The sequence below is a fragment of the Rosa rugosa genome, chromosome 3, assembly GCF_958449725.1.
Source record: "Rosa rugosa chromosome 3, drRosRugo1.1, whole genome shotgun sequence".
NCBI lineage: Eukaryota > Viridiplantae > Streptophyta > Magnoliopsida > Rosales > Rosaceae > Rosa > Rosa rugosa.
In genome coordinates, this window is record NC_084822.1 from 49,356,080 (window position 1) to 49,381,400 (window position 25,321).

At 39.5% G+C, this 25,321-nt stretch overlaps 3 protein-coding genes across 3 annotated transcripts; all 3 read left to right on the forward strand.

Moving 5' to 3' along the window:
- Positions 1–1,773: 1,773 nt before the first annotated feature.
- On the forward strand, positions 1,774–2,920 carry LOC133738349 (uncharacterized). The gene has a single exon (XM_062165876.1). It carries the CDS (start codon positions 1,906–1,908, stop codon positions 2,581–2,583), a length of 678 nt encoding a protein of 225 aa, XP_062021860.1. The 5' UTR covers positions 1,774–1,905; the 3' UTR covers positions 2,584–2,920.
- A 4,204-nt stretch (positions 2,921–7,124) lies between these two features.
- LOC133739566 (calcium uptake protein, mitochondrial-like) lies at positions 7,125–10,871 on the forward strand. The gene is made up of 7 exons (XM_062167347.1): positions 7,125–7,563; positions 7,670–7,737; positions 8,508–8,731; positions 8,815–8,898; positions 9,027–9,240; positions 9,882–10,178; positions 10,401–10,871. Exons 1-7 carry the CDS (start codon positions 7,221–7,223, stop codon positions 10,563–10,565), a joined length of 1,395 nt encoding a protein of 464 aa, XP_062023331.1. The 5' UTR covers positions 7,125–7,220; the 3' UTR covers positions 10,566–10,871.
- Positions 10,872–11,792: 921 nt separating this feature from the next.
- Positions 11,793–15,385, forward strand: LOC133736456 (protein PHOX1). Its single transcript, XM_062163942.1, has 3 exons — positions 11,793–14,293; positions 14,374–14,612; positions 15,028–15,385. The coding sequence occupies exons 1-2, from the start codon at positions 12,289–12,291 to the stop codon at positions 14,520–14,522; spliced, it is 2,154 nt and encodes a 717-aa protein (XP_062019926.1). The 5' UTR covers positions 11,793–12,288; the 3' UTR covers positions 14,523–14,612; positions 15,028–15,385.
- The last annotated feature ends 9,936 nt before the right edge of the window (positions 15,386–25,321 follow it).

Consider the following 25,321-nt stretch of genomic DNA (forward strand, 5'->3'; position numbering starts at 1 on the left):
GAATCTGATTACCCTTTTGCACACTAGCCTTGGAAATCGTTTATGCATGTGTATGAATGAAGTTATATTCAAGAATCCAGAATAATTCAATGAAACAGTTTCAATAAAATTATAAAATCTGCAGGGTAAAGATTAGTCTATTCTCTCCGCCTTCTTCTGCTTCTTCTTGTTCTTCTTCAATCCTAAGACATGTTGACCAATTTGAATTAGTCTATTAAAGCAGCCATTCATTTCAACTTGATCATTAATTCAATAGTCAATACTAAACAGGTTACACATGAGAGAATTGGGATGTAGTTCTAGCCTGATGCGTATGTAATCGTTTACTAATCCATGTGTGGGGACTCTAGTGTCCGTACGTACAAGAACCGTCACTTAAGTTTTTTTATTTTTTATTCTATTTTTTATTTATTTTTCAAGCTTACAAATGATTAATTACATTATATAAGACACAACGTTAAAACATCTAATTTCAGTCGAAAGTTATCAAACCATCTAGATCAAGATAAGCTCAATTCTCTTCTCCATTCTAAAGCTCAATTTTGATAGTTTAGTTAGAAAGGTTGTAAACATGTCATTTGTGTTGTGCAAGATCTAGTAATTTATTATCCAAAAAAAAAAGATCTAGTAATTTAGCACCAGCTCTTGCAAAGTCGCATAGGTAAACACATTTTCTTTGAGTTTCTTCTACTTGTAGAAAGTGAATTTAAAGATATTATAAATTTGCATACAAAGTTGGTACGTGATTTATTATTAAAAAAAAAATCATTAACCCACCTCACTCTTACATATGTCAGTGAGAATCAAATTCATAATCTTTATAAAATTGGTACGTGATTCATTTAGTATATCACGAATTTATGTAATTGTGGCATTGTGCACCAGAATAATTTTTTTCTTTAACATATTCAACTAACGTAATAGTAACAATTCACAACATGCTAAATTGAGCGATAATCATTACTCTACCAATTTAACTTTATATATGTTTCTTTTTTGGTTGAATCATAGTTTGCTACTTTGATTACCAATAACTAAAATTGTATGAATGACAAGCTTCATATTCATGAAAAGAAAGTAAATCCAACTATTCTAAAACATAATCAAATCGAATCAATATATGTATGGTAAAAAATATTGAAAAAAGAAAAAGAAAAATAAAAGAAGATTGCTTTTCAAAGAAGATTTGAAAAAAGAAATCTCTAGAGGACAAGATGTGCACACTTAATTGAGCATTACAAAGACCACGCCACCTAACGAAATGAATTTCAACCTAAAAGGACCTAACTCATAATTATTATTTGGAACAACCCAATCACAATACAGTTTATGCACCAAACTTCTCAATAAACTGATAAAGTAAACAAGAAACCCAAAACCTACCAGTCTTCTCTTAAAAAAAAAAAAGGAAAAAAACAAAAAACGGAAAAACCTAGGACAGTAGGAGTAAAAAGGTAAAAGTCCGGGTCAGTTTGGGAATTCCACTATGAAACAGTCAATGGCAAGCCGTAATTAAGGTAACGGACCTGGGTTTCTGGTACATTCACATGCCAGCGTTTCCAAACGTGGCAGGCTCTCCGGTAAAAGCTGTTGGACAAGCGGCTCCAACCCTCGTCCTTTTGCGCCAGGTCCCTATCACCACAGCCGTTGGATAAGATTCCCAACGTCTAGAGAAACCACCAGACACTGTACAGAGAAATCCCCAAATCACCACTCAACTTCCAACTAATTCCCACTCTCCCTCGCGCCTCAGATCTATAAAACCCGCCCTTGAGACTCGTTAGGTTTGCCAAACCAATCCCCCAAAGGGGCCCTTAGGGCAAAAGAAAAAAAAAACCTCCCCCGCTCTCATATTCTCCTTCTCTCTCCTCCTCCGCCTCACCTTTTCTCTCTCTAAACTCTCCAATGGCGACTGCATCTGCTTCATCTTCCCGAACCAGAACCCGGTCCAGTGGACCAGTTCTTCGCTCTCTTTCACCCTCTGGAAGGTTCTACACCGGCTCTTCCAATGCCTCAATCCAATCCACCGCTTCGGCTTTCGCCTCCTCCACCAGCTCCAGCTTCTCGTCTCGGTCGTCCGCCTTTTTCAACAACCACCAGGACCACCACAGCCACTACCACCACACCGACTACCACCACCACCGTTCGGCTTCACCGACACGTGTCAATCTCTACACCTCCAGTGCTCTGTCACCAGCTGTCCGCTTCTCCATCGAGCACCGCTCCATCTCCCCAAACCGATCCATCACCGCTTCCAAGAAGAACGGCCCCATCGCGGCGGCCAGGAAGACGTGTATGTGCTCGCCGACGAATCATCCAGGCTCATTTCGCTGCAGTCTTCACAAGAATCAAGGGAGCGCGAATCATCACAACCACAACCAGACGCCGTATCCCAACAACAGGCTGAACATGCGCAGATCTGCCATGACGAACTCGCTGGTTCGAATCAGCGGCGTCGAGGGCGAGTGGGTTAAGAGAGCCTTGACGGCTCTGATTCGTCCTTCTTCGCACCAGCAGAGGCGGAGAGCCGGGTTCCAGCCACGGCAGAGCAGACTCTCCGTCATGTCCAAGGCCGGATGCTAAGTGATGGATCTCTCTGAATTTTTTTGTTTACAGAGCGACACAGGTTGGTTATTTTCCGGTCATTTCTCTATTTTTGCGATCTTAGATTCCGGTGAGTCAACTCCGAGCAGCCGCGAGTGAACAGATCCGAGCAGATCAGATCCAAGGCTCTTGCTCAGTCCAGCTCAACTCGGACGAATTTTGAAGCGGTGGCGCCGAGTCAACCCGGCGAGTTTTGTGCTTCTGGATGCTACGGAACGCCAGCTCGAAACAACACTGTTGAAGAGAAACTCCATATTTGTACAGTTGAAATGATATGATTTGCTATGGAAATTGGAAGGAACAATTTTCGGAACCATTTAATCTAATCCATCCCTAAAAAATCTCCAAAATAAAATGTTAATCATGGGAGATCCCTAGCAGATCTTTGGGTAATAATTTCAATTGTAGAACTGGTTCAGTTTGGTTCTCGATTTTGTGACACAGCCGTTCCATCCATTTGTGTTTGCAGCGTTTGGGGTTCGTATTGTTCACCGTTGTGTTTACCCGTTCACCGTCCCGTTCCGTTCCGTTCAGTGGTTCGTACCGTTCACTGTCCCGTTCGGTTCCGTTCCGTTCCGTGGTTCGTACCGTTCACCGTCACGTTCAGTTGTTCGTACCGTTCACCGTCTCGTTCAGTTCCGTTGCGTATGCTGCGTTCCGTTTACTTCGCCGTATTGCTTAGCAGGTTGCGTTGGGTTTATGCCAGGTATATTCCTTCATTTATTTCATTATTCTTTGTTATTCTTGTCTTGTTAATGTCATTGCTGTCCTTTGAATTTTATTTTTCTAACTTTTCTTGAGCTGGGTGCTTCTGTTGCAGGCAAGATATTTGACTATTTTGATGGACTTTTGAAGGTTGAAATATTGAAAAATATGACTTTGGAAAACTGGATTTCTGTGACATTGATGAAAGGAACAATGACTTCTTAAAAAAAAAAAAAAAAAAAGGAAGCTGTATAATAAATGTGACAAAAACGAAATTCAATAAGAATATTCTTTTACATGGTAACTCCGATATTTACCAAACAAGAATCCAAGAGTAAAGGTAAAGGAAATTCTAAATAAGAAAAGAATCTTTAGGGGACCAAACTTATTAATGAGAAAATAACTGGCATGTTTGGGAAGCAAGAAAGTAATGACAGAAGATGACCTGGAAATTTGAAGGCAGAAGGCTGGAAACCACCATTAATATCACCTCTCACCAGACGTTAAATTTGACGTCAGGCGTGATCGGTGCCGTGATTGGAAAACAAAAAAGAAAAAAAGAAAAAAAGAAAAAAAGAAAAAAAGAAAAGAAAAAAAGGAAAAAGAGAATCTTGAATGGGGACACTAGAAATGCCATATGGCATCATGGCTCCCTCTCATGAGAAGCATCTTCAACCTCAAGCTGAAGATCTTTTTCAACCTTTTGAGGTGGTTGGTTGCCATGTCCATATCAATATTCTTTACAGAAAACTTGTGGCAGCTGGCAGCCATGATCTAATACGACGTCGTTGGCGGGGATGAGGCGATAAGGGTGGGTGTTTCTTGTGTGGAACGCATATGGGGGTCACAATTACAACAACCATAAACCAAACTCTTGTTCCGGGTTGAGGTTGACGTCTCGCTCCTTATTCTAGATTTACTGGTGTTACAATTCTACATGGAAATTGGATTGAACCAAATTGGCAGTTTCCTATTCCTGTGGTTGAGATTCTTTGAATCTACTTTTCCATATCGGATACAGGTGAGGTCAGGTTTGCGTGGGAGGCTGGGAGCTACATGCTTCCAAACGTGATCTCTGGGTACTGGGTATACACATGAATTCACATCAAATTTTATGTCTAGTGGTGTGGAGGCGTGGAGCTGATGATGGTGTTGTTATTCTACTAAAAAATTTGTTGACGGAAAAGATGAGTTGACGGTTTTTGTTTATCATGATCACGTTCTTTGCATGTTCTTTGAGTGAATATTTTATTTTCACAATGAACAATTAAAACTGATAAGACATAGTGTTTAATGTGTAAATATAGACAGCCGAGAAGAGAAAGCAAACGAAGAAAAGTGTGTAATAACTATTAGCTAATCACATGTATGTCCATTTTCTTTGGTTGAGATATAACAATAGGTTTTTAAAAACAATTTGTTATATTACAACGCAATGACCAATAAAATAAGTTCTCCTAGGGCAATACTATGTTAATAATTATTAATTAATATGCGAAAATAATGACAAAAAAGAAAACACTAATGCATGGTTCAAAAAAAAAAACGGATAACCTCCATGACTAAACAAATTTATAAAAATGGATCCTAAAATATTACAAACTCCATAATTCAAAGCGACCGACCAAATGAAAGCCCAAGGCCGAATTCGGATCAAAACTCATGACGAGACTCAATCTACACCTTGAGCCCACCCAACAACCACGGCGGAACCCAATTTGACATTCAGATGACATTGAAATTAACCCTAACCCCTAAATTTGTTATTAACCCTCTCAGATTAGTTACCAACATAAAACACTTCCAAGATATGCATATCATACGGTCTTTGTGTTCTTAGCTTGTGTCAAATTCAAATTTGACATGTGACATGGCAATCCTCATTTTTGCCTAATCTTACTCCAACCGATATGTCAAAATTGTATGTTTTTAAATATATTTAATATATTTATTTTGTTTTTCTCAATATAATTAATTTTTATAAAAAAAAAAGATCAGAGCTATCTCTTTCTCTGCTTCTTCTGTTTCTTTTCAGTATCTTCTTTCCTTTCTCTCTCTGTAATCAAGTCCCACCCACCACCACCATCAGACCATCCCCGTAGCCACCCCACCACTGTCGCACCTCCATCAAAGGCAGACCCCATTTATCACAACCACCATCCCCGAGCCCAGATTCCGCAAAAACAGAAGCAAGGCACTCATTGCCGCCATACCTCATCCAACCATCACCATCGTCAGCCCTTGATGAAGCGCCACAAGCCAGCTTGACAGACTTTGGGATAGACCGATCAAGCAAACCCAGATCCGGTATGAAACCAAATCGATCCGGCCTAAAAGCAATCTGATCTGCCAATCCAGCCATCCAAACACACCCCACCCCTCTTGCCAGTCACTGGGAATACTCCTTCCTTGACCAACGCCCAAATTATTGATCAATCAAAGCCCAAATCAATCAAAATCTGCTTGATTCTCAAAGCCCAGAAGGATTTATAAAGGTTTTTTATGAGTTGCTTTGGTCTGGGTAGGATGTGAGAGAGAGAGAGAGAGAGAGAGAGAGAGAGATGAGAACGCAGAAGGGAAGAGAGAGAGAGAGAGAGAGGCGAGAAAGAAAGAGGGAGAATGAAAGAAACAATAAAAAAATAAAAGACAGAGAGAGTTGGGGCTGTCAAATTTGACAGAGCAAGGCTCAATGTCAATTCCACGTGTGTATGATCTATGGGTTGGAGGAGTATTTCATCTGTGCCCTCCACGTGGATTTGACCACTCCATTGGAGATGGTCTTATGAGGATACCCCATCCCGTGTATTCAAAAGCCCTAATTTTAAAAATGTTGAAGTACTTCATAATTACCCTATCTTTAACAACTAATAATAGAACTCCCCACCAGTTGTTAGAGCAAGTCCACCGGTGTTGGATTGCCCGGGCATGGATAGAGAATTGATGATGTGTTGCCCAGCTGAAGCAATTTTCAGCTTCCACCGGCCCAAGCTTCACCGGGCAAGAATTGGCTTTGCATGACCGAGGGCAAAAAAAAGGGCAAGGGCCTGACTATTTTCCTACCCAGTCAAGCATGCTGCCAGGTCAGCCCAAGCCCCACACGTGGCTGACGTCAGCCACTGACGCCGAAAGTGAGACGCACTGGAGAAGAGCGTGGAAGGCACGAACCAATTGTCCAGAAGAAGAGTGCGTGTTTGCCACTATTTTGTCCCGTAGCGACAGACAGTGGCCAACGAGAAGGCAACACGTGCCTCTGAGACGTGGGGCAGCCGACATTTTGATTCCAACGGTAAAATTGGAGCAGTTAAAACACTAAATTCAAGTGGAAAATGAATAGTGTTGACCGGGCAAGAAAAAAACGGGTGCAAACCTATGTCCAGTGGCAGTGAATAGTAACTTGACTGGTTGAATTCTTGACTTCTCGACTTTGCCTTTTCTTAACTACGGGTGCACTTGCTCTTAGAAGAGAAATACAAGAAGCCAATCATAACAATTTGATAGCTGACGAAGGACTCGTTAAGAATGGAGAAGATTATTGGTCTCCATTTTTTTTTTTTTTTTTGAGAAAGATTGGTCTCCATTTTGGGTTTAGGAGTTAATATAAAATGGTTGGGCTGAAAACGAGCTCAATTATCATAAAACATGTTTGGGCCAGGCTACCCGCGCTAATGTAATTGTTGGGTTCTCCGCGCGCCAAACCTCGTTAAGCCCGCCACCGATCAATCCGCCAACCTACCATAACTACCATGTGCGCGTACGCCCGCGGTTTTAACCAAATCAGACGGCCCCTAAAAAAAAAAAATATATCCTGATATATAATATGACTCCAACAACTGACCCTGCTTTACGTCGTCGTCTCTCCACATCCCGAAACTCTAACTCTTCATCTCTGCAAAATTTGGCGCAATTTTCCCATGTCCCTCAGACGATCCGCACCGTCGATCTACCAACGGCTCCAGATCTCCCAGCTGTCCACAGCCCCACAGCCTTCTTCGCCGCTCTCTCTGATCAGCAGCGTCTCGGGCTTTAGCTCTAACCCTCACGAAAACCCCCAAAACTCGTACCTCAAATGGATCTCGGGCATCGCGGTCGGGTCGGGCCTAGGGTTGCTCTACTGGTCTAATCCCGATTCCGATTTCTTCAAGAAGTCGTCGCTGGCTTTCGCTGACTGGTCAACCGGTTTGGAGGGCCGGCCGACGCGTTCTTTGCTGCAGAAATTATCTTTACCTGAAATTAGGGCCAAGTTTCTCTTTGGAGGTTTGGATTATTATTATTATTATTATTATTATTTTTTCTTAAATTTCAGTTTCTCTTTTATTGTTGCGTCGAATTTGTTTTTAATTTTTTGATTGGTTTGTTACAGATGCCTATAGGAGAAGGATTTTCTTCAACTATGAGAAGCGCATGAGGTTGCGGAGTCCGCCTGAGAAGGTACTCATTAATTTAATTTAATTTAATTTTTTTTTTGGGTACCTAGGTACTCATATTAATTATTACGCGGCCTATAGTTAATGAGTTTCTGCTATTGTTTAAAACTTTATGAGCACCTAATTTGGTATCTTATCCTTCGCAAATGTACTGGTATGTTAAGTAAAGCCATAGAAAGTAATGGCTTGTGATCCTGAAACAAATTTAGAATTGTATACTTATTGATAATTATATTATCAGAAAATACTTACCGGATTAGGTGGCGGATAGAAGACTTGATTTTGGATATAAGAAAGTAAGAAAATGTGGCATTGCTTTTAATATGTGTATAAATGAGAAATAAAAGAAATGTAGTTTAGCTGACAATGTGCTCATGGTTTGGGATGCCTGATTTCTGGGCAGGGAAGGGAAGGGGATCGATTTCCTAGGTTCAAGGCCTGGGTTACTAAGGCTATAGGATTTCAATTGCAATTATATACCTATGGTACACTTGTTAGATCTGATGTCAATGCTTTTTTGGATGTTCTGTTAATATTTTATTATGTAGAAAGTTTTTTTTTTTTTTTTGTGTAAGTTTTGTAAATAGATGTCTGACAACGAAATGGCCATTTAGTTAATTGTCTCTTTTAGACCTTTTCTTTTGTTTCCTAAAAATAACATGTTCTCTTCTTCTCCCTTGACTTGCTTGAAAATTCAAGTCTAGATTATTTTAGAGAGCTTGAGTTTGTTAAAAATATTCCCTTCACGACCAATGTCTCTGCTGTTTCATATAGGTGTTCGAGTACTTTGCATCTTCGTGTACAGCAGAGGGAGAATTACTTATGAGACCAGAAGATCTCATGAGGGCAGTGGTTCCTGTTTTCCCTCCATCTGAATCCAACCTTGTTAGAGACGGGTATTTGAGAGGTGAAAGGAATCCTGGCGAGTTGCGCTGTTCGCCCTCAAGTTTTTTCATGCTTTTTGATGTAAACAGTGACGGATATATTTCATTCAAAGAGTGAGTTGCTCTGTTTTCTTCATTTTTAATTTAAACAATGATACATCTTTTTTGCCACTTCTAACAAGTATTCCTTTTAACAGGTATATTTTCTTTGTAACACTACTAAGCATTCCAGAGTCCAGTTTCTATGTGACTTTCAAAATGTTTGACACTGACGATAGTGGGTAAGTACCTATATATATATATATATATATATATATATATATATTTTTTTTTTTAAGGCTATTATATATTTCCTTGATCTTTATTATATTTAGTACGGTCGTGACTTGAATGTTTGGATCATACGTAGAGAAATTGACAAGGAAGAATTCAAAAAAGTGATGGCATTGATGCGAGCCTGCAACAGACAGGGTGCTCAACACAGGGGTGGACTTCGATCTGGACTAAAAGTTAGGGGTTCTGTAGAAAACGGAGGGCTTGTGGAGTTCTTTTTTGGTGAAGATGGGAATGCTCGCCTTCAACTTGATAAATTTGTCAAGTTTTTGAGAGATTTACACAATGAAGTAAGATTGCGATCATTCTGTTCCCTAGACTTTTAGCTTTTTTGAAATATCCAATACACTGTTCTCGTGTTCAGTTTTTCTAGGTTTGTTGCATTTAGCATTCTACCTTCAGTCATGCTAGGATATATGCCTTTCCATGTAGCTTAGGTTCTGTTGAATTGAATTCATATGGAATGAGTTAACAGTCAATAATTTAACCAAATTTAGCTATTGGAAATTGAAATCAGACTTGATTGATTTACGGCCGGTGCAAATGAATCTATTTTAGCTAGACAAATGGCAATACCCTGTCTAGGAAAATGTATAGTTGAATATAATGGAACATCATGATCACTCTCTATGTCTAAAAAGAACCGAAAATGCATTTTAGAGTGCTAATATACGCTTAGCAGAATATGCATGCTAATTTCAATTTGGACTAATATTTATCAGAACTTACCAGATGTTTCAAGCTACACTCACCTTTTTATTCAATATGGCTACGAAAAGAAAACAACTTTAGTTTAGGCTTTAGAGTCTAGAGATTCATAACTGACGAGTTAATGTCATTTTCAATTGCATCTTGCAATGTATGCAATGCACTTGTAGTTTGTTCTTATTTAAAATGCACATTGAATTTAAATACAAAGTTGTATTTGTAGATGCTGAGGTTGGAGTTTTCCCACTACGACTATAAAAAGCGAGGGACCATGGTGGCAAGGGATTTTGCATTATCCATGGTTGCATCCGCTGACATGCGTCATTTAAGCAGTTTGCTTGATCGGGTTGATAAATTGGACAATGTACCAGATCTTAGAGACACGCAGATCTCATTCGAGGAGTTCAAAAACTTTGCAGAGCTTCGCAAAAAATTGCAGCCATTTGCTTTGGCCCTTTTCAGCTACGGTAAAGCAAATGGCATGTTAACACGGAAGGATTTCAAACGAGCTGCATTTCATGTAAGATACTAATCTTTGTTACCTTGATTTTAACTTTATTTCAGTCTATTATTAAAGCTCTACAAGATTCCCAGAATATTTTGGATGGGTTTGGGGAGCTGTTGCCTTACATTGTTACTGATAAGATGTTGCTTTTCATAATTTGACATAGCCGTTCTGATGATCTCAGGCAACAGATTATCAAGTATAAAATTATTATCATGATTTTGTTAATGAATGCAGGTATGTGGCATAGCTCTCAGCGACGATGTGGTTGAAATCATCTTTCATGTGTTTGATTCGAATCAAGATGGAAATTTAAGCTTAGATGAGTTTGTTACCGTTCTAAGCCAGCGCGAAAGGGACATTGCTCAACCTGTGGGGACGGGAATCATGGTTCATGACTAACTCAGCTTGTTTACATGGATCTGCAGTTTACGTTAGGATGGTGAATTGGTTTTGATAGCCCAAGGAATCTAATCGTGTTGTAAATCCTAAAATATAACCTGTAAGTAGTCTTAGATTAAGTTATAGCTGTAACAACTGCTATTATCTGCGCATCGACAAGTCCCCAGTCTCCCTCTTTTTAGTGTAGTCTGGAGTTCCATTTTGTGTAGTGTGCGTGAAGAATGCAGTTGAACCAATGACCGTAAGGCTTTTTTGTTATATAGCTTGCTCCTGAATAAAAGAAACTCAGATTTGCTACGACTTAAATCAGTTTTGGTTTTTATGAATGTCGGGTTTTGTTTAGCATTATGAACTCAAAATGATTAATCGCAAATCTCAGAACAGATTACAGTTGAGCAGCAACTGGCATTAGCTTTGCTGTTGCCTACCCCATATGAGCTGCCAACACATGCAGGTCAGACATTTACATGATTATTAGCAGCATTATCTCAGGCTATAGCAGCCCCAACCTACCTTTACTCAATTATTCGGCACTTTACATCCCACTACTTGTGTTACACCAGTTCACTCTTACACCACGGTCATGATTAAACAAGAAATTTTTGGAATTATTGAGTTCACTTGTAATGCTAATCTTCGCATCGAGAACACTATGATCACACAAGAGTCGGCAAGTGTGAAGTCCGCAGATCACTCTGCGTCTCAAATAACTTTTCCTGATCGATATCAAGGATGAGAATTCGAACTTAAAACCTCCATCGTCATGGCGCCGAGGCCCTATAGGCAAGTTCCCGTCATATACTATTTCTGTCTGTAAAAGTAAAACAAAAGGAAATAACGCAGGCGAGGCCTTCTTTTCCTGGAATGCTGGAACATGTGGGGCCCACTAAGATTTTATTCCTTCCTAGGCTAGGTAAAACTTACTGACTGTAAATTTAATTACACGGATGGATGTTTGTCCCTTTGGCTACCTACCTCTTTCAAGTTTCATACGCGTGGGTCACACCTGAACTTTTTTTTTTTTTTTGAATAAAGGGCTGGTGCGGCTGCCCTCAAGTATTGATTAATGAAACTGTCGAATACAAGGAGGGGATATTGAGCCTAAACCCCTGATTACAAGGGGGTCACACCTGAACTTCATTCCAATTCCGAGTCATAATTTTAATTTCTGAGAGATGGCGCGTCAATACACGCGTTCTCGGAGAAGGTGAGAGCGACAGTGTCATCTTGGAACGTTGACCTGGAATTTCAGGAAGGAAGAGCCCTAAAAGAAAGAGAAAACTTCTTTCCATTTCTGCTGCAGCCAGAGACGCCATTGATATCCCCCCCCCCACTCTGTACTCAGCAATCCAGAGCACACAGGTGTCATTAAAATTCAATGAGCTTGTAATTAGGCTCTTGGTTGTCTCTGGATCAGTTTTCCCAAATTTCTGATTTTGCAGCCTCAAAAAAAACATCAATCAGGTTCAAAAGACTGAATTTTTATTTCATTTGTGGAATTAGTATTTAGTGCTTATACCTTTTCATATTGGAATTACTTGAGCTTCAATTTTGGGGCCGTTTAGCTGTCAAACTGTTACAACTGGTTATAGAATTGCGTGATTATACCTTGGATTTCATTAAATTCAAATTAATCATATTGGGGGCAGTTTCCTCATTTTATGAGAAGGGTTTTTGGTTAAAACAGAGCTTTGTTTTGGGGTTGTGTGTTGTTGAAATATCAATGGGAAAGCCAACTGGGAAGAAGAAGGACCATGATGTGCACAAGCCTGGGCCTGGGAGTAAGCAGAGCAAAGCTGCGGATCGAAACTCGAAAGCCTTGGATGAAGACACTGCAATCTTCATCAACATGTCCCAAGAGCTCAGAGAAGAAGGTAACAAGCTCTTCCAGAAGCGTGACAGTGAAGGCGCAATGTTGAAGTATGAGAAAGCGCTCAAACTGCTGCCCAAGAACCATATTGATGTTGCTCATTTACATAGTAACATGGCTGCCTGTTATATGCAAATGGGTCTCGGTGAGTACCCTCGGGCAATCAACGAATGCAACTTGGCATTAGAGGTGTCACCGAGGTACAGTAAAGCGCTGCTGAGAAGGTCGAGGTGTTATGAGGCTTTGAATAGGTTGGATTTGGCATTGAGGGATGTTAATACCGTTTTGAGTATGGAGCCGAATAATCTAAATGCATTGGAGATTTTGGAGAGCCTGAAGACGGTGATGAGCGAAAAGGGGATTGTTTTTGATGAGAAAGAAATTGGTATTGCTAATGTACAGCAGATCCCTGCTGCTCGTTTTCGTAAAGTGGTGAAAGAGAAGCTAAAGAAGAAGAAGGGTAAGAGGGTTGAGGAGAAGACAGAGGACAAGGCTGTTGTGGAACAAATAAATGTGACAAAGACTATTGAGGAGGAGAAAGCAGTCGTAAAGCATGTTGAGCAAGAGAAACAAGTCATGAATCATGTGGAAGAGAAGCATATTAAGGAGGAAACCATAGTTACAAAGACAGTCAAGTTGGTGTTTGGAGAGGATATAAGATGGGCACAGTTACCACTGAGTTGTAGCATGAGGCTGGTCAGGGAGATAGTTAGGGATCGATTTCCTGGCTTGAAGGGTGTTCTGGTGAAGTATAGAGATCAAGAGGGTGATTTGGTTACAATCACTACTACGGATGAGTTGAGGTTGGCTGAATCATCATGTGATACGAGGGGATCACTTAGATTTTTTATAACAGAAGTCGGTGCTGATCAAGAACCAATTTATGAGGGATCAAGTGAAGAGGAAGTGCGTAAGGAAGATCCAAAGCCAAGTAATGTTGTTGAGAATGGGGACAGTGGGAATCATACAGAAGTAGGAAAGGGGTCTACGACTTGTGTTGAGGACTGGATTATCCAGTTTGCAAGATTGTTCAAGAACCATGTTGGGTTCGATTCTGATTCATACTTGGATCTTCACGAACTTGGGGTGAAGCTATACTCGGAGGCAATGGAGGACACTGTAACACTTGATGATGCTCAAGAACTTTTTGACATTGCTGCAATTAAGTTCCAAGAGATGGCGGCTTTGGCATTGTTCAATTGGGGAAATGTCCACATGTCTAAGGCAAGGAAGCGGGCATCCTTGCCAGAAGATGCTTCAAGGGAAACCGTTATTGAACAGATTAAGGCTGTATATGAATGGGCACAGAAAGAGTATAAGAAGGCAGAGAGTAGGTATGAAGAAGCTGTGAAAATAAAGCCAGACTTCTACGAAGGTTATCTTGCACTCGGCCAACAACAGTTTGAACAAGCAAAGCTTTCTTGGTACTATGCAATTGGAAGCAAGATTGAGTTGCAAACTGAGCCTTCTTCAGAGGTGCTTCAGCTTTATAACAAAGCTGAGGACAGCATGGACAAGGGAATGCTATTGTGGGAGGAGATGGAAGAGCGGCGTCTAAATGGACTCTCCAAAGAAGATAAGTATAAAGCCCAATTGCAGAAAATGGGATTGGATGGCCTATTTGAGGAGGTGTCTGCTGATGAAGCTGCAGAACAAGCTGCAAATATGAAGTCACAAATATACCTCCTGTGGGGAACCTTGCTGTATGAGCGTTCTGTTGTGGAATATAAGCTAGAGCTACCAACTTGGGAGGAATGTTTAGAAGTTGCCATTGAGAAGTTTGAACTTTGTGGAGCGTCTCCAACAGATATAGCTGTGATGATAAAGAATCACTGTTCCAATGAAACTGCAGTGGAAGGTAAAGGACACATGATCCTGGAAACTTTTTACAAATTCTAAAATTTGAAACATATGATGAATTTTCCCATTTAACTGCAGGTATGGGGTTCAAAATTGATGAGATAATACAGGCGTGGAATGAAATGTATGATGCTAAGAGGTGGCAGTTTGGTGTTCCCTCTTTCCGGCTTGAACCACTGTTGCGTCGGCGCGTCCCAAAACTTCATTCTATCTTGGAGCATGCTTGAATTCTTTTTGTTTCATTGTTAGTTGGGTGTTCTTTGGAGGCTTTGACAGTTTTCCTTATTCAAAAGTTTGCAGGCTGCATGGCTGCACAGGTAACTTGTTTCTCTAATTTGAGAATTTCATAAATATGCTGCCTTTTAACTATTAACATTCAGATGCTCTGGTTCTATCATTTTAAAGAACAATATGATTCAAACAAATTAGTTAAATTTTAAGAGGATTCTTTAGTGAAGACATATTCAATCTGAACTCCAGCTCTTTTTAACTATTAACATTTAGATGCTCTGGTTCTATCATTTAGTAGAACAATATGATTCAAATGAAATAGTTGAATTTTAAAATGGATTCTTTAGTGAAGACATTCAATTTGAAGTCCATCTCTTGTTGTTTGGCATATCGATTTCTTGATTTAGCATTCACTACAATTCTTTGAATTTTTCATGCTCAGTGCAAAATTATATAACTGGACTGAACGAAACATAATCTCTGTTTCTTGGGTGAATGCAGGTATTTTAGTTTTTGTCAATGGACTGTTGTGTGCATCTTCTTGTTTGCTTTGGGAGCAACAAAGGTTTGTGTAGTGTTTGAATTTGATTATTTGGTGTGGGAGATTGGCTTGCAAAACCAGTCCCATATCACCTGTTTTATTTATTGGAGATTCTTTAGAGAGCAATTATTCACAATTGGGGTATAGGGTATAGGATTGGATTGGATTTGTTCATTCAAAGAATAAGCTGTGGCAACAATATTTTGGTTGTTACTTGCCTGCTTAGTCCAGGTTTGTTATGCATCATAGATTGTTTATTTGGAAGTTGTAATGATTTATTGTGGTTGTACAATAGCAGAGAATGCTATTTTCCCTTTATATGAGTTCTCCTACTGTATGATTGAAATAAATGTCGTGCTAATAATTGAAATGAAGTCCAATGCAAAAGGAGAATTGCAAGATGCATGAATACAATATTATATTTTCTTTTTTACAAAAGAAGGAAAATAATGATCAGTAGCAACAAAAGACAAGTTACACACAAGATTTGAAATTACTAAACAGCAATGGAAGGTTTCTGTTAATTTCTGTGATACTGTTCTGTTCTTGGTTGTTGGGACAAACCAAGTTGTTTCTGTTAAAGATGGTGACAGCCATGATTGGGGATGGGAGTGATCTGTCAGAGAATTTGCAAAGAAAGAAAGATAAGATGAAGTAAAATAACATTGATTTATTTATTTGACACAAAAGAAGGTGCATAAATACAAGAATAATTGATAGCAACAATACACAACATAAAATTTGAAACTTACTAACAAAAATTAGGGATCGGATTGAATATTTAATCCACTTTTAGGTTACAACGCTGTTGGGAAAAACCAGAATGATTTTGTTGAAGATGAAGGTGGCCTTGGTAGGTATAGACTGGGGATTTGTTTGATGCTCCCATCTTTTAGAGAATACACACCATACTCCTCAGTTAACGGTTGTTCTTTGAGGATAATGTTGACGTGAGTCATACTTACCTTATATATGTAGATATTCTGTAACATTATGTGATCTGTAATATCTGTAGTATTATTAGATTTACTACTTGCCTTAGGAGTAGTACTTGTCTTATTAGACACAATTGTAATTTGTATATAATTCCTTCTTGTAAGGTGAATGAGATATCTAAGTTATTCAGCCAAAATTATCTCTTGTTTTTCGTTATATTTGACTTGGTATCAAAGCAGAGATCCAATCCTGGACTCTGACTCATTGTTCTTTGATCCTTGACTCTTGTTCTTTGTGCTTGGATTTGTTCCTTGTCCTTTGATCCTTTCATCACCGTTGCCTTCTTATATTTCCAAGTACTTTGTTGTTTTTCCTTCCGCTACATATTCACCATGGTGAAAGCTCCTTCTTCTCTGCGTCCCTCTCCTCAAGGTTCTTCCCCCGTGTTCTCCTCAAGTCTGACTTGTAACTACTGCAAGAATCCAGGCCACATCAAAGCAAATTGTTACAGGTTGGTTGGTTTTCCAGCAGGCTACTTTGATAGGCCCTGACCTTAGGACAACAAACCCAAGGGAAAGGCTGCGGTGACAAAACCAGATCACACCAACTTTGCTGGTAAGGATACCGCATCCGTAAGTTGCGGTGGTAATGGTAAGATTGGAGTTGCTTTAAAAATTTCTGGCTTTACTGGTGACAATACTTGGATAATTGATTCTGGAGCATCTGACCATATGACCTATGATCGTAGTTTCTTTCTTTTTCTCAATCCACCCTCTATTTCCTATGTTGTCAATGACAATGGTGATTCTTTTCCTGTTTTAGGAATAGGGTCTATTCGTCTCACCCCTTATTTGACACTACATGATGTTCTTTATGTCCCTGATCTCTCTCATCATCTTATATCTATGCCTCAGCTTAATACTCAATCTCGGTGTTCTGTAACATTTTTTCCTTTGTATGTGATTTTTCATGACCTCCTCACCAGGGAAATAATCGGCAGGGGTTATCTGAGGGGTCGACTATTCCATCTGGATTGCATGTTTGCCGGAATGAAGCCGAAGAAGGCAGTCCAAGCAGCTTTGATTTCGACTGGGGTTACTAATCAAGTTGAAGAATTATGGCTATGACATCGGAGATTGGGACATCCTTCCTTTAGTGTCATGAAGAAATCTATGCCATCCTTGTTTCTGGGCATTGATGAGTCTAAGTTGCTTGTGAGTCATGTGTCTTAGCTAAAAGTCATCGTACTAGTTATCCTTTGAGTACTACTAGGAGTTCTTTTCCTTTTGAGCTTATTCATTCTGATGTATGGGGACCTTCCCGTGAGTCAACCTTGTCTGGCAAACATTGGTTTGTTTTGTTTATTGATGATTATACCCGTCTTACTTGGGTCGCTTTATTGAAACACAAATATGAAGTCTTCTCTGCTTTCCAAGAATTTTTTGCTCTTGTTCAAAATCAATTTCGAGCCAATATTAAAGTCTTTCGTTCTGATAATGGGGGGGGAGTTTGTCAATTCTCAGTTTCACCAATTCTTTCATTCTCATGGGATTATTCATCAAACTACTTGCCCTCAAACCCTTGAACAAAATGGGGTGTCAGAAAGAAAGAATTGTCATGTTATTGACATAGCTCAGTCTCTTCTATTTAGTGCTCATATGCCTAAGTATCTTTGGGGAGATGCAATTCTCACTGCTTGTCATCTCATCAATAGGCTACCTTCCTCTGTTCTCAATGGTCAAACCCCTTATGCTGCCCTTTCAAATCATGTGTCTGTCCCTTCATTTTCTAATCTCCCTGCTCGTGTCTTTGGGTGTGTTGTGTTCGTCCATGTTCCTAAGAATCAACGGTCCAAACTCGATGCCAGGGCATTAAAGTGTGTATTTGTGGGCTATGGTGTTCATCAGAAGGGCTACAAGTGTTTTCATCCTCCTACACAAAAAGTTTTTGTTACCATGGATGTCACCTTTTATGAGGATGCATGTTATTTTTCTCCCATCAATCCTTCACTTCAGGGGGAGAAACACACTTTTTTGGAAGAGAAGTCTTGTGGGATTAAAATTAAGCCAATTGAAGCCAATGACACTCCTGCAGAAACAGAAAAGGCAATTGCTAAATCGTCTACTCTTCATCATGCAACTGCCGAACAGAGCGTTGCAAGTTCCGAACCAAAAAATACAATTGTCGAATCGTCTACCCTTCAAGAAGAAGCTCCTAATCACTCAGTCTCTCCCTCTCCATCAGTGGTCTCCCTTGTTCAATCTTCATCTGAGAATGCCAACGAACACGACCTCCAAAATTTAGCAGTTCAAGAAGGCCAAGCTCCTCCACCCCTCTTAGATACAAATAACCCTTGTCAACCAATCCCTGGGGAGCGTCCCAATCTTGAGGTTAGTGGTGTTTCTTCTAACTCTGATAATTGTGATAGTGTGTATGTTTTGCCTCCTAGGTCCACCCGTGGTAAACCACCTCGTCAATATGAACCAAGTTTAGATGTTAAGTCTAAGTATGCCATAGCTAACTTTGTATCCACCCACCGGTTATCCAAATCCCATGCTTCTTTTGTGAATCAAATATCCTTTGTATGTGTTCCCAGTAAAGTGCAGGATGCTCTCAAGGATCCCAAATGGTCTCAAGCGATGAATGAAGAGATGGAGGCATTGGAGAAGAATAATACTTGGGAGTTGGTGCCACCTCCACAAGGAAAGAGAGTTGTTGGATGTAGATGGGTGTTCATTATCAAACACAATGCAGATGGTTCAGTGAACAGGTATAAGGCAAGACTTGTTGCAAAGGGATATACTCAAACATATGGCGTGGATTATGAGGAGACCTTTGCTCCAGTAGCAAAGATTAATACTGTTCGAGTGTTGATGTCTCTAGCAGCTAATCTAGATTGGCCTTTGCAACAGTTTGATGTAAAGAATGCCTTTTTACATGGAGAACTATCTGAAGAAGTCTATATGGATCTACCACCAGGATATGAGGCAAGCACAAGAGGTAGATTTGTGTGTAAGTTAAATAAGTCCTTGTATGGACTCAAACAATCACCACGAGCTTGGTTTGGAAGATTCTCTCAAGCTATGCGTCGTTTTGGGTACAAGCAGAGCAACTCTGACCATACATTGTTTCTGAAACGCAGTGAAGGTAAATTAACTGCCTTGATCATTTATGTTGATGATATGATAATTACTGGTGATAATTCAGAGGAGGTTGAAAGATTAAAAGATCTGCTTGCATCAGAGTTTGAGATGAAAGATCTTGGTTCTCTTAAATATTTTTTGGGGATTGAGGTCGCCAGGGGGAGTTCAGGAATTTTCTTGTGCCAGAGAAAATATGTGCTTGATTTGTTGACAGAGACAAGAATGCTAGGGTGTAGACCTGCTGATACTCCTATTGAGCAGAATCATAAACTGGCTGAGTACCCTAATCAAATTCTTACAGAGAAGGCTCGCTATCAAAGATTAGTTGGCAGATTAATTTATCTCTCACATACTCGGCCATACATTGCATATGCAGTTAGTGTTGTGAGTCAATTCATGCATAATCCAAGTGAAACTCATATGGAAGCTGTGATCCGTATTCTGAGGTATTTAAAGTCTGCACCTGGAAAAGGCTTGATGTTACGGATATTAGTGGTTATACAGATGCAGACTGGGCAGGTTGTGTTACGGATAGAAAATCCACTTCTGGTTACTTCACTTTTGTAGGTGGTAATCTTGTTACTTGGAGAAGTAAGAAACAAAAGGTTGTGGCAAGGTCAAGTGCTGAAGCAGAGTATAGAGGTATGGCTCATGGAGTTTGTGAATTACTTTGGTTGAGAAATTTACTTCGTGATTTGGGATTTAAACCCAAACGAGCCATGGATTTGTATTGTGATAATAAGGCAGCGGTGGATATTGCTCACAACCCAGTTCAACATGACATAACTAAGCATGTTGAGGTTGACAGACATTTCATTAAAGAGAAGCTTGATGCTAAGCTTATCTCTTTTCCGTTTGTCCACTCAGAAGAACAGTTAGCTGATGTTCTCACGAAGGCAGTATCGAGCAAGGCATTTCATGACTCACTTGGCAAGTTGGGCATTCATGATCTGTATGCGCCAACTTGAGGGGGAGTGTTGACGTGAGTCATACTTACCTTATGTATGTAGATATTCTGTAATATTATGTGATCTGTAATATTCTGTAATATCTGTAGTATTATTAGATTTACTACTTGCCTTAGGAGTAATACTTGTCTTATTAGGCACAATTGTAATTTGTATATAATTCCTTCTTGTAAGGTGAATGAGATATCTAAGTTATTCAGCCAAAATTATCTCTTGTTTTTCGTTGTATTTGACTGATAAGAGTGAAGTATATATGATCCTCTTCAAATTGTGAAGATTCTCCAACTGGTAGAGAATAGCATCCTTCTCTTCCCCAAAACAATGCTTGATGATCTCGCAGGCTTTGCAACTTGATCGCATTGATGTTGCCAGAATTCCTAACTTTAGCTAGTTTAAAAACATCAAATCCAGCTGTTTGCAACAAGTCGTTAGGTTGTCTTCTTACGAACAAGAGATCTCCACCAGACTCCACCAAGTATGCCTCATCTTTTTTGCTATTATTAGCTATGCCACGAATAATATGATACTGTTCAATCGCAAATTGTTCTGTATCAAAAACATGAATTCCAAACCATTTTTCCCTAATTGCCAAGGCATATAGTTTCCCCTTGTATAATAATACTATATCATCGAATTCCGAGGAGTCTAGTACCTGGAATTTATAGTTGGTGTAGACCAATGAAGAAGCATAATGAGAGTTGTGACAATTGACTCAGTACTAGAGGTTGACTCCAATTCCAGACTATCTCCGGGAACACTGAAGCATATATGATTCTCTTCAAATAGTGAAAACTTTCCAACTGGTAAAGAAATGCATCCATCTCTACCCCAAAAGAATGCTTGATCACCTAGGCATCGCAACTTGAAAACGCGCAAGGGAGTATCATCATTTATGAGTAGTTTAAAGACCTCAAATCCAATTGTAGAGTGTAAGAATAGTCTTCTTACAAGCAAGAGATCTCCACGAGACTCCACCAAGTACGCCTTTTCTCGACTCCACCGAAAACGCCTCATCTTGGTATAGATATCTCTAACAACATACCAATTCCTTGAATGGGGCTTCAATTGTTCATCTAAGCTAAGAGCAGCAAGCAGAGAACCATGCATGTGAATGATGTGATGGTGAGTAGCTACTCTTCAAGGAATATATTTTCCGATTGTGAAATACGATATCATCGAAGGACCTGCCGTAATAATGCCATGCCCGGTTATTGTCACACGTAATGGAGACGATATGATTCCTCTCAGCAAGTATAATTACACCAGCTGGGACAACTGAATCACTTTTTGTTGTTCAGCTAATTTTCTCGACTACTACAAGGAGTTTCTTAATGTGTCCGATTGTTGCATAATCTAGAGGTGGTAGCTTGATTTCAGCATTCAAGGTTGGATTCACAAGGAAAGTTGGCTTTTCCCCTGCAACTTGAGGATTAGGACGTTCAGTGAGCACCCAACCATTGGATGCTCCTAGAATTCTACAATCTTGTGGTATTACATTGTCAAACTTGTAAAACCTTTTGTCTGAGAGACACAAAAACTCATTATTGTAATTTTCTGGTACTTGGCGACCATCAGGATTGTGAAACATCAGCCATGCATGACTCGAGCAAAGGTGGAGGCTGAGGCTTTGCGGAGGCGATAGAGAGCCATGCCTTGCAGACTGAAGCGAAACGAATTCGATCAGATATGAGCAATGACTTATAGATTTCCTCACAGAGTTCAGGTGGTAGAACGGAACAGTTTTGGCCACGGTCACGCTTCAATTTTCGCATATCTGAACTCACTGTCAGAGCATTAACAATTTTTTGATGTGTTGAGATTGAGCCTCGGACTGTACGTATATATTTCTTTTATATAGGCTCTTTAGATTTGAAGTCCTAATTGCAATAGGAAAAAGTTAAACTGTAAAAATTAATTGGGAAACCAATTATGATAAGGGAATTTATGACATCTATAGTCTAGTGCCCCCATCTTTGAATGAATTCACATCCGGCACTTTATGATTGGTTCTGTTTAAATGTAAGATCGAGTAAGAGTTCAGTAAAATTGTTGAATACTAATCTTTTGAGCATATGCATTTCATCCATAATTGGAATACTCATTTCAATCTTAATCTATTTAGATTAACCAGAATGATTCTGTTAAAGTTGAAGGTAGCCAAACCAGAATGATTCTGTTAAAGTTGAAGGTAGCCAAGGTAGGTTTAGATCGGAGATTGGTTTGATGCTCTATAGAATACACAAAATGTTGCTCCTCGGTTAATGGTTTTTCTTTTAGGACATCAATGAAATATATATGATTCTCTTCAAACTGTGAAAACTCTCCAATTGGTAGAGAAATGCATCCATCTCTTCCCCAAAACAATGCTTGATCTCCCAAACTTTGCAACTTGACAGCGTCGACGCAACCATTAACTAGTTTAAAAACCTCAAATCCACCTGTTTGAAGCAAGTCCTTTGATTGTCTTGTTACAATATCAAGAGATCTCCGCGAGACTCCAGTAAGTACGCCTCCTTTCGATTCTTCTCAGATGATGAGGGGTGAAATATGCCTTGAACAACTTGGAACTGCATTGGAAGGAGCTCCATTTGTTTATCCCGGCGCGGCCAGCTAATAACAGTAAGAACAGTATATAAGTGGATCTCCAAGGCATATATTTTCCCCTTGTAAAACACAATATCATCGGAGCTGGAGATGTAGTGATATTCCCAATTTCCCATCGCCTATTGTCAAGCTTAATGGAGATGATAAAGTTTGTCGCAAGTATAATTGCAGATGTCACAACTGAAATGTCACCAAAGGTCTCGACTACTACAAGGAGTTTCTTAATGTCTCCAATATTTTTGTTAGAATTTATTGGTGGCAGCATAATTTCAGCATTCAAGATTGGATTCACAAGAACTAGTAGCTTTTCTCCTGCAACTAATAATTGGAGTTGGGTAAGCATCCAACCATTACGTGATCCCAGAATTTCACAGTGTTTGTTTGGTATTATGCTATCAAACCTGTAAAACCTTTTGTCTGAGAGACAAAAAAACTCATTCTTGTTTTCTGGTACTTGGCCACCATCATCAGGATTACGAAACACCAGCCATGACTCAGGCACCGGAGGAGAAGGAGGTGGGTTTGCGGAGGCGATAGAGAGCCAAGGCTTGCAGATAGAAGCAAAACGAGCTTGGTCAGACATGACCAATCGCTTATAGATTTGCTCCAATTGTTCTGGTGGTAGATCGGACCAGTCCTTTAATTTTGGCTGAGTTCAAGCTTCAACCCTAGCATATACTCTGAACTCATTATCATTTCTCACATCTCCCTAATCATGAGATTAGGGGGGTGTATTGTATGTGGAATTAGTGGAACTTTTTAACAAATCTATGGAATTTAAAAGTCCAGGTGTATTCAATATAGACTTTTAACAGTCCATGAAAGTCTCGGGGTATTCAATCAGGATTTTAAAAGACTTTATGAATTCCACCAAAATCTAGGAGTATTCAATTAGGACTTTTAAAAATGAATGAAAGTACAGAGGTATTCAAAATATCATTCATACTTAATGACTTAGAAACTCATGGATAATTATGGACTTTGTAGTGTTAATTATACACACCAAACTCCAATAATTTTCCAGCCATCAGACCAAAGATTTGGAAAAGTCTATGATAGACTTTCTTTCTGCGTGGGAAGAGGTTGATCTTCCATCATCTCTCTTTCTTGTTTTTTTTTTTTGTTTTCTTTAATCATTTATGATATCAATGTTTTTGGTACCCAACATGTTCACTAATACCCAAATACTGTAGTCTACCCTAAAAACCTAGAATAGTGTTGCCTATGAAATATTGGATTGTGTCTTCTTAGTTATTCTCATTTATTTGAGTTTATATTTACGGTTCAAATGAAGCTTGAAAAATTGAACTTCAATTGATTGAATATATATATATTCAATCAATTGAAGTGACCAATATTTTGTTATGATATATGTTAATCAGCGAAAACAAGATTGATGAGAATAATTAACTTTAACTATCAAGTGACTTATATATTTATATAGAAATTACGCCTTCAGACTCGAATTCCAAATTGCACCCAGGAAAAAAAAAAAAAAAAAAACTCCTACAATTAATAGGAAAACCACAGTTTAACTTTCCTCACCACCTGTCATGTACCACATCAAACCCAATTTGATTTGAAGATCGACTTTTACTCAAAAAGACGGCCATTGTTTTTGGAAACAACTTTCGTGAAGCCGGACTCGTAGCCTCATATTCAAATTTAGCCCTCCACTTTGCAGGCCAGATCTTGGCCCAGGGCCTAAAAGGATTGAGGGACACGTACCCTTTTTTTTTTTTTTCTAAATCAAAAGATTTTGTAGCGCCACGTACAATTAAAAAAAAAAAAAAACATTTTGTAGTGGGTTTTGTGAATTTAGTTTATATTAGGTGCTTTTTTTTTTTTTTTTTTTTTTTTTGAAGAAAGGGCTGGTGCGGCTGCCCTCAAGCCTTGATTAATGAAACCGTCGAATACAAGGGGGGGACATTGAGCCTAAACCATTTGTTCCATTTTTTTAATTTAATCAAAACCATTTGTTCCATTTTTTCTTGTACAGGATAAAGATACGATTCGATCCCCGAAGCTCTGCTTGCATCATATCAGTCTATATTTAAGGTTTAAATATTTTTTATTTTAGAAAAAATTATTTATTTTTAGGGTCCTTGACCCAAAGCTCCAAAATGAGCAAAAATTATTCCACTTACCCCAACAACAGATTTTTATTCCCTCTTACCCCAATTTAAACTAAATTAACATTTTTGCCCTCAGCCTAATTAAAAAATTACATCGTGCCATTTCAGATGCAAGCACGTTATGAGAACGTCGTTCTCTCTCTCACACCTCGATCTCTCTCTCTCTATCTCACACCCTGGCGGACGACTTCCGGCGCCGACTGACCGGGACGATCTCGTCGGCCATCCCTCCTCTCACTTTCACCTCGATCTCTCTCTCTCTCCTCCCTCTCTCTGCCGGCTTGCCTGAAGACGACGAAGAAGCTCTGGTCAGAGCTACCTCGCCGGTGGAGAACTCGGATCTCGTGGTCCCACGATTCGCAGGACATGGAGTAGAGGAGGAAGGCCTCTGGGACGCTAACCCGTTGATGGCATAAAGAAAGGAAGCGATTTCATGGTTGGCGGCGTCTTGGAGCATCACTTTGTCAA

What these genes read in the sequence shown, in the direction of transcription:
- LOC133738349 (XM_062165876.1), top strand. Translation starts at nt 1,906, where the DNA reads ATGGCGACTGCATCTGCTTCATCTTCCCGAACCAGAACCCGGTCCAGT.
- LOC133739566 (XM_062167347.1), top strand. Translation starts at nt 7,221, where the DNA reads ATGTCCCTCAGACGATCCGCACCGTCGATCTACCAACGGCTCCAGATC. An exon ending in GGATATATTTCATTCAAAGA is followed by an intron (nt 8,732 to 8,814) that starts GTGAGTTGCTCT and finishes TCCTTTTAACAG; the next exon opens with GTATATTTTCTTTGTAACAC. An exon ending in TCAAACGAGCTGCATTTCAT is followed by an intron (nt 10,179 to 10,400) that starts GTAAGATACTAA and finishes TAATGAATGCAG; the next exon opens with GTATGTGGCATAGCTCTCAG.
- LOC133736456 (XM_062163942.1), top strand. Translation starts at nt 12,289, where the DNA reads ATGGGAAAGCCAACTGGGAAGAAGAAGGACCATGATGTGCACAAGCCT. An exon ending in CAATGAAACTGCAGTGGAAG is followed by an intron (nt 14,294 to 14,373) that starts GTAAAGGACACA and finishes ATTTAACTGCAG; the next exon opens with GTATGGGGTTCAAAATTGAT.